This window comes from Chinchilla lanigera, unplaced genomic scaffold, assembly GCF_000276665.1.
Source record: "Chinchilla lanigera isolate Chin_1 unplaced genomic scaffold, ChiLan1.0 scaffold00019, whole genome shotgun sequence".
Lineage (NCBI taxonomy): Eukaryota > Metazoa > Chordata > Mammalia > Rodentia > Chinchillidae > Chinchilla > Chinchilla lanigera.
Window position 1 is genome coordinate 13,912,778 of NW_004955420.1, and position 9,211 is coordinate 13,921,988.

At 57.7% G+C, this 9,211-nt stretch overlaps 1 protein-coding gene across 1 annotated transcript in view; it reads left to right on the forward strand.

Annotated features, from left to right (window-relative positions):
* The window catches only part of Xxylt1 (xyloside xylosyltransferase 1), a gene marked incomplete at its 5' end in the record, with an annotated part of 140,321 nt that extends 131,387 nt beyond the window's left edge, over positions 1-8,934 (forward strand). Inside the window, 1 exon segment of the mRNA XM_013513577.1 lies at positions 7,475-8,934. Coding sequence (XP_013369031.1) covers positions 7,475-7,871 — 397 coding nt within the window.
* Between the last annotated feature and the right edge of the window lie 277 nt (positions 8,935-9,211).

Below are 9,211 nucleotides of genomic sequence, written 5' to 3' on the forward strand. Positions count from 1 at the left end.
TTAAAATTCTGCTCTTCACACTCAGGGTGAGCCCAGGTCCTTACTCCATCCAGGCAGAGCTGAGAAGTTACCGGTTTTGTGCTAGAAAGTAGGTGGGGAGAGGGTGGAGGGGGTTCGGAATTTTGCTGCCTTCATGGGAAGGGGGGCCCCCCAGGCATGACAGGGAGTTAGAGGGGATCATCTGGAAGACCTGCAAGCCCAACGCAACCAGCAAGGAGCCAAAGGGAACATTTCCAGTTTAAAAGAGAAAAATAACTCTCAGGAAACTAGGTGTGGTGGTGCGTACCTGTAATACCAGCACTGGGGAGGTTGAGATTGCTACAAGCTCAAGGCCAGCCTGGGATACATAGCACGATCTGGTCTCAAAAGCAAACAAACAAAAAAGTATCCTGGAAAGTGAGCGCCTAGGGCAGGCAGCTAGGGGAAGAGCTTGGGCCAGTGCTTAGGCAGTGCACGGGAAGGCAGGTTTGTTTCGAGCCATCTGGAAAGGTGGCATGGAAACAGGGTGCAGGGGCCAGCATCCCCTAGCCACTCCTGCCCTGTCTCCCCAGCGTTGCCTTGGGTCTGTGAACACGCAGAGCAGGGAAGGAGGCTTGGGACTGCGACTCAGGTGGCTGCAATGACAGAGCCTCACCACGCTGAAGCAGGAGGGCAGGGAGGCCACTGTCCTTGCTGTATGCTGGAGAGCAGGGCCCAGACCAGCAGCCAGGCAGGAGGTCACCACAGCCTTTGTCATTCATCCCACAGAACTGGACACGGAGCTTCTGTTCCGCCTCCATCCACAGTATCCGTCCATCCCGAGTCCGCTACTCCTCTGTCCTCACACCGCCATCTTCATCCGTGGGTCAGAACCTGCTGCCTGGTCCGCTGCTTCCAGCCCTGCCTCTCCCAAGCCCCTCCCGCTCCTTCTCCTTCCTTCCAGGCACAGGGCTTGGTTCCCCATAGGCTTAAACAGATTGACTTCCGCCTTGGGTGTCTGGGTGATACTGACCCTTGAGAAGGAGCTGGTTGAGAGTGAGGCCTCTGGTTTGGGGAACTCAAGTCACAGCCCCAGGGATCATCTTGGTGGAGAGGGTGACACGAGCTCCCTGGCGGAGACCCGGTGTCCATGCCACCTGTGACCTGGGGGAGGACAAGTGGCCACAGCTCTGCTCTTGATGGTATGGACAGTGAGCCCAGGGCTGAGGCCAGGCAGGGAGAGGTCTTCCTTCAGGGCCCCCACTTTCTCCCTTCCTGCGTGGACTCCCACTCCCTGCGTCTTGAAGCCTGTCCGGGCATACACCAATAGGTGATACTGTGGAGAGCATGGGCCCAGCACTGGACAGTTGAGGGCTTTGCTGACAGATGGAAATGACTCTTGAAACAAAAGGAAATAGCAACAGTAAAACCGCCACCAACACCTACATTGCACTCACACAACCGTGGCGCATTTCAGGAAAGCCTGCTGGCTGAAATTCAGTGATCCTGGAGTCCCCAAAGCTCAACCCTGCAAGCTTTGTGACTGGGAAATCCCAGTCCTGGGTAGAACCCTGTGCGTTCAGAACCTCAAGGCTGAAAGCTGAGGGCTGGACTGGGACCATCTATGCCCAGCGCCTGTTTCTTGGCTGAGAACCACAGATGGTCAGGGCCACGAGCAGGGACGGTCCAGGTCGAGGTCCCCTTAGATGGGATGGGAAGGCACTCAGATTTGGCTGCGAAGTTGCTGCAACTCAGTTGCCCTTGCAGCGGGGGCCACACTGCCCTGTCCCTTCATGCCTGGGTGAGCCACACCAGGTGTCCCCACACCCTCTGTCCCACTCTGTGAGGGTGAGGGGCGCTGGGTGACTGGATTGTGTCTACCCAAGGGCACAAGGTTAAATTCCACACATACCCCTCCCTGCCACCCTTACCGCCCCCGTCCGTGTTCTGCTCACTGTCCCGGAAAAGCACCCACCGTGTGTCCCGGAACCCTCTCCTGTGACCTCTAGGGGCAGTGAGCTGATTCTGAAGGTGACTGGCTCTGACTTCGCTGATCAGTGTGGCTCCTGCTCCCTCTGTCTAACCTCAGGGGAAGGACCCAGTGTGACCTGGGGCTCTGCCGCCCCTGGGCAGGGTCTGGGGCTCCCACTGGGATCAGGCTCCACCCCAAGAGTGATGTGCAGGCCCCTGCGGCAGTGGCAGGCGTGTTCTAGAGCTAGGGCCAGGAGGGCTTGCGCAGAGAGCTGTGGCTCCTCCAACCCTTTTGCAGCCAGCACTCCACAGCATCCCCAACCTCAGAGGCACCCAGGGCTCTCTTTGTGGCAGACTTTCTGCCTGGCCCCTCTGCCTTTTCCTTCCTGAACTTGTGTGTGTCTGTCTCTATCGGTCTGTCTGTCTGTCTCCTACAGTTTTCTCACTGAAAGCTGGAGACCACAGCACTTACCTTATGTGGTAGCTCAGTACAATATCAGCCATCTCTCTCTCTCTGGCCTGCAGTTTCCTTGCAAAAGCTGGAGACCGCAGCACTTACCTTGTGTGGTGCGTCAGCACAGTATTGGCTGCCACTATCATCCCATCCATGTCCTTCCCTGGTCCCTCTCTCCTCAGAGGGTCCTTCTCTGGCCATGCATCCTGCCCTCCTGCTGTCCTCTGTCTGTGATGAGGTGCTGTCTGCCTTCCCTGAATCTGTCCCCTCCTGGTCATGTGCTCCCCAGTGCAGTGTATCTAGCTGCTTGGTTCCAAAGGTCAGTGTCACCTGTGTGTCACTGAGTTCCCGCCCTCTGGAGTTTTCAGCCTTGTAGTGCCCTCAGCGTGTGGGGAGGGGCTGGGGGCCAGCTTGCCCTGGGAAGGGAGCCGGGAGGATGCAGGGGAGACTGCTGATCCGGCATGGGGAGCAGAGGGCCCCAGAAGCCGGGGCCCAGGATCAGCGTTCAGAGGGTAAGGGCAAGATGTTACCATCATCACAGAGGGATTGCCTCTGTCCCTGTCATCAGAGCAGGGTGGCTCTGGGGCAAGGGTCATGGAGAGCCAAGTGCTCTACTCCAGTGGAGTCCAGAGTCTGTGGCTGAGGGGAGGGAAGCGGCCCAGGGGTGATGCTAGGTTGTGGAGCAGGGCCGTGCTGGGGGTCAGGAGGCAGCGGTAGAAGTGCGCGGGGTGGGGAGAGGAAGTGGTACCCCAGGAACCACAATGGGCCTCTACTGGGCAGCGCCGAGGTCCTTTGGTGCTGTGGGGCAGGGGCGGTTCACATACACACATGCGGCCCTGTCTCCTTGGGACTCTGCCAGCAGGAAGGCATCACCGGCTGAGGCTGGGTGAGCAGGCCCAAGAAGGATGAGCAGGAGGGAGCGGGAGGAAGGCTGCTTGCTGCGGCAGCTGGGTCGCAGGCCTGGGTAACCTGCGGCTGGGATAGGCAGTGGGGCTTTCAATCCAGCTGGGAGGTCAGGTACCCCTGGGGCTCTTCCAGGATCCACACAGCACAAAAAGGGCCCCCCGGCTTGAGTCAGTACCAGGCACTGGCTGTCAGCACAGGGCACAGAGGACAGGTGGCGGGTGCTGCAGAGCCCTGGATCTTTCCCTCCCCCACCGTCCCCTCCCCCCAGGAAGGGTCAGGCTCTCCCGCATCCTGTCACACCCGCTGTGCTGTGGCTGGTGCCCTGCATACCAGCCACCTACTGGGCTCTCCCATCCCACCTTCTCCCTGGCACCCATTCAAGACTGGGTGGCTCAGGGTGTTCCCCTCTGCTCCTGTCCTGCCCAGACACCCCCTCCATGCCCTGCCATTGCTGTCACCAGCGTCACCATCCCAACCCAGCCTTCCTGGAGCAGCCCCAGCTGCCGCTTGTCCCTCCCAGGGTCTACCCAGGCTCAGGGCCTTGCTCCTCTGCAGCTTCTGTGGAATGGAGTGACGGGGGGTTGTCAGCTCCCCGCCCATGTGCGTGGCTCTCAGCCTGCAGGCGTGGGAAGAAGTCCACAGCACCGAGACGCCCAGGGAGGCTGGTCAGGAGGTGAGCCCGCCCCTGGATGCAGGAGGAGACACCTGAAGCTTTGCAGACCTTGAGAGGCCCCTGGATGCGAGGAGGACCACGGCACAGTAGGGCCGCCTCATGGCCGGTCACTGCTGCCGTCGGCCCTGTTCATCCTGCAGAGGCCCACAGCAGGGCTTGGTCCCAGCCCATGCAGCTCTGGGAACCAGACAGACTCTTGGAGCAGGGGGCTGTGTCACAGCAGAGTCCGCCAGACACTGGCCGGTGCATGAGGGCCTGACCCAAGACGCCACCACACCCTGAGAGGAGCACGGCACCCGCAGGAGTGTGGGGGCGTCTAGGTCAAGCGAGGAGCCTGCTCTGGGGCTGGTGGCGGAGGTGATCCTCAGGAACAGCCGTGCCACAGTGCCCTGTCTCCACTCTTCCTTCCCAGCTGAAGGCTTCAGCAGGGCAGAGTTCCAAACACACACTCGAACTCCTGCCGTACGTTCTGACCCTGTCCAGCCATGGTCTGCTCCGGGCCCCGTGTGGGTGCATGGCCCTGTCTGCCTTGTCTCTCTTTCCTGAACCCCATCTGGTGGCACAGGGTTCCAGGAGTTGCCAAGCAGGGCCCTGCAGCCTCCAGTGCAGGCGGCCCAGATGGAAGATTTGCCCTCTGGGCATTGGCCAGAGAGAAGGGTGCTGGGGAGACCCAAAGGGAGCCTCTTCAGCCTGTGGAGCGGAGGGCGCTGCCCACCTCCACTGCCCCTGTCACCAAGTGGTAGGGATGAGGGGTTTGGACACACAGGTGCTGCCTGTGGCAGCGAAGTCCCTGTCCCCCCAGACTGACAGCACAGGGCAGGCTCCCTCCAAGGACCAAGAGTCCATACCTGTTCCACAGAGCTCAGCCTCAGCTCAAGTAGGACCCAGACTCGGTGTCATCGCCTGACGTTAGCCAGGTGACAGGGCGTCCAGAGGGCCTCCAAACCGAACTGTCCCCAGGTGACCCTGCAGGACTGGGGATAATGGAACAGTAGGCAGCCACTGAGTGTCACTTTCAGTCTTGACCTTTCATCCCAGAGGGCTGGAAATCAGGGGCCTTTCCAAGCTCTTTCCACAGCGTGGAGTGGGCCTGGGATTCATGAGGGAAGCGGTGTTTCCTGTTCCAGCCCGCACTGGTTAGATGTTGTTGAAACCACACGCTCCCTATGAGCGGAGGCAGCATGTTTGAGACTCTGCCCTGGGCTGCTGAGCACTGGTAAACAGGGCTAACCCAGCTCGAGGCAGTTGTGACAAACTGTGCTGTCCTCATACACCTCAGGCCTCGCAGGGGCCTTCTGTGCCTGATAGTCTGCATCCTGAGCTTAGCCTCAGCCAACACAGGCTTCTAGAACCTTCTGGAATCTTCTGTGGGGCCTTGTGTACACTGCCTGAGTGTATTCCCATCCTTGCTTCTCCCATCCCAAGAGGGGGACTAGAGCACCTTGAACCTTACCAGCCAAGAAAGTACAAGCCTAGAGAAAACATCCTGGGAAGCCGGCAGGCAGGGGTCCCTGATTGCAGTCCCGGGAGGAAAAGGAAAGGATTACTCTCGGCATTCTGGGGAATCTGCGCCTCAGCTTCCCTGGCCAGGGTCCCTAGGTGAGAGCCATCCCTGGAGTGACCCAGGCCGTGATCTTCAGGGCCTTCCAGAATTACCTCAAGCATTCCTTTCATAAAGATGAGTGTTCTCCATGGAATTGAGTCCACGAGTCTCTATGGTCTTTTCAGATGGTCTTTTCTTTTTATTTTATTGGTGCATTTTAGGTATACATAGTGATAACATTCATCATAGGGAATTTGCACTTGTACACGGTGTATCTTGCTTCTTTTTTCCCATTCCTGTCCCCTCCCTTCAGTCCCTCTTCCCTTCTTTATTTACAGAAGCTTTGTTTCCATCTTTTCCTGCTGTTCTTTTTTTTCTTGTGCCTTCTTTCCTTTTAGATGATTATTAAGATAAGCTCCCCATAAACATGTAGCAGCTGCATCACCCATAAGCAGAAGAGAGGGCCGAGGTCTGTCTGTAGACTTGTAGCTGGTTTGTAACCCTGTCCTGAAATTAACCGCTGAGAAGAAGTGGGTTAAAATGAGCAGATATTGCCACACTGGTGATCCCATCCCAGCAGGTTCTTTGGCCAGGACCACTGCATCTCAGATTGTTCTAGAAGCTTCTTTCTGCCAAGGCTGCTATCAGTACAGTAGGCAGGTGCCAGAGCTCTGGGTCCACTCATGGCCAAACTGAAACAATGGCCCGTGTGTTCTGGTGGTGAGAATGTCCCCAGGCACACTCCTCCCTCCTGGGATCAAAGCCTCGGCTTCCTTTGTGGCACCTGAGACAGCAGGAAGGCTGGAGACTGCGATGGGACCGGAGAAGGGATCCGCCACCCGTCTCCTGGGTGGCTCGGGTTCATTTCCAGTGCGCCTCACAGCCGAATTCCTGCGTCACCCACCCCACAGGCCCTGTCCTGAGACAGACTGGGAAGCAGCTCTGTGAGAGCCAGAGAGGTGGCTCTTCCAGGCTGGAAAGCAGGTTGAGGAGGCCAAGATGCGTCCCTGGGGCCCGGGCCCACCTTACCCCTTCCCAACAGCAGGCCTTCTGTTTCCTCCCTCTGCGTCGCCAGTGCTGGCTGGACCTGGTCTCTGGCTGTGGGCTGCCCCCACATCCTGTCCACCCCACACAGCACACAAGATGCCCACGCAGAGAGGCCGGAGGACAGAGCGGCCCAGGCTCACTCACCAGGTCACTCACGGAGAGACAGGCAGCTTCCCGTCCTAATTAACCATCGTCCAACAAAGCTCTCCCCAGCTGCTCCCACCTTGACCCAGCCCCTGTCCAGCCCCTCAGAGCGTCTAGGCTTCAGGTCCCCATAAATGAGACTCGTTCCGAACCAGCTGAATTGTTTCAGCCTGAGTCCGACTTCAGGGCACCATTCGGCCCTGCTTCCCCTCTGCTCCCTCCTCCTGCTGCTTAGGTCACAGGCGGAGATAAGGGCGCGGAGTCTGCCTGGGTTGTTCTGTCTGGACAATGTGGACTTTGTGGCCAAAGGTCTGGGTTTAGTCTCTGCTTGTGCTGTTCTTGAGCTTTGTGACCCTGGGCAAGTTACACAACCTCTCGGCGGCATCTTCCTCAGCTGCGAAGATGCATCATCACATAGAGCACTCATCTCGTAAGCTTGCTGTGAGGCGTGAATGAGCAGGTCCAGTACTGCCTGGTGCATCCTATGTCTGTACAACTCTTAGGTGTGACAAGGACGTGGACCACATGTCACTGATGTCCTCATTAGCGGGTGGCAAAGATGGTGGAGGGACCCGGGGCTTGGAGTCAGGGGATGTGGCTTCAGGTTATGGCTCTGCCACCCCCTGGGGCAGGGGCAGGGTGCAGATTCGGAGCCCCGGTGCTCCTGTTTCTGAAGCTGGGACCAAGAGTTGAGGATGAGGGTGCGTGAAGGCCCGGGAAGCAGAGCCGGAGGGCGGTGCACCCCACACCTGGCTAACTCTGTCCTCTTTCCCTGCAGGCACACATTCTGGCAGTTCCGCCAAGAGAACCCCAAGACCAGGGTCGGGGGTCCTCCCCCTGAGGGGCTCCCAGGCTTCAACAGTGGGGTGATGCTGCTCAGCCTGGAGGCCATGCGCCAGTCCCCGCTCTATGGCCGCCTGCTGGAAACTGAGCAGGTACAGCAGCTGGCCAGTAAGTACCACTTCCGTGGGCACCTTGGGGACCAGGACTTCTTCACCATGATCGGCATGGAGCACCCTGAGCTCTTCCACGTGCTGGACTGCACCTGGAACCGGCAGCTCTGCACTTGGTGGCGGGACCATGGCTACAGTGACGTCTTCGAGGCCTATTTCCACTGTGAGGGCCATGTGAAGATCTACCACGGGAACTGCAACACCCCGATCCCTGATGACTAGGGGGCCTCTGCGACAGGCCCGGGGCCACACCAGCTCCTCCGGACACTGCAGAGATGTCCTTTGGGATCTGGGTGCTGCCGACCTCTCAGCCAGCCACTCCCTGTTCCGAGAACACCCCAGGAAGACTAGTCTTTCAGTTGGCTGGTGCTCAGGAGCTGAACTCGGGGCCAGCATCACAAAGACAAATGAAGGAATGTCTTCCAGTTGGCTGGGAAGCAGCATCTGAGAAGAAAAGCAAATGATGCCCTTGCACCCAAGGAATCAAAATCCTTTTAAGCACTGACCTTTCCTGGACCAAGTATAGATTTGATTCAAGTCCACAGGCTTGTGTTTTGTGAGAAAGAACAAACAGCACCGCTGTAGCTCTGGGTGAGCTCGGAGTGCGTGAGCCAGGCTTCCAGCAAGCAGCCAGAACGCAGCCTCCCAAGGAACCCCACCCTTCCTCGGCCTCGCCCGGGAGGCCGTGCTCTTCCTCTCAAGATGCCACGAGCTTGGCGCAGACTTCATGCTCCACCTTTTTAGAGGAAACCTCCAGGGCCCGTGTAGCAGTCTGCATATCATAGCCTTCATAGCTTTTATCTCCCAGTTGCATCACAGGACGCCTGTGTCCCGCATCCCTCCTGCAGCCGGCCCCGGTGACCTGACTGCACTAAGAAATCAAGTCCACCACCAAAAAGAACAGAGATTGGCCGCTCCAAGGACATGCAGTAGAATTGCCTGGACTTGGAAGATTGATTCCAAAGAGGAGCCCCGCTGTTCATGAGCGCAAGGCTTATGATCACTGTAGCCTCTCTGTTTAAAAAAATTCATCCTCGCACTTTCCTGCCTATACCCCACAGAAATGAGGATGCGGTTTCTTTATTTCTTCTTGTGGTGGATTCCCCTGCAAGTAAGCTGCAAACTGGAAGCCCAGGGACGTCCATCTCCTTCATGGTTCAGCTGGTGTCCGGGCCCAGAGATGCTATGGGTTCATTCATCTCATCCTGATTCAGTTTCATTTCCTTTTGAATTTCTTCTCACCATGTGTGAGAGAGCTAATAAATAATCTTTGAGAACACAGTGATTCGTGGTGTTTGTTCTCTGATTGCAGCTTCCAGCGGCAGGAGGTTCTAAATGAAGTGTGCGCCAAGTACCAGGCGAGTTCCCTTCTCTTGGTTAAGCCAAGCACACTCACAGTGGGGCTCTGGGGACAGGCAGGGTGGCTTCATATTTGGGTCAGAATAGAGAATCATTGTAGCAGGTCCCTCTGCTCATGGGACACAAGCAACCCCACCTATTTTCACACCTCTTAGGCCAAACCTTCCTCTCCGACCAGTTACCCTATCTCCCGACAGCGGAAT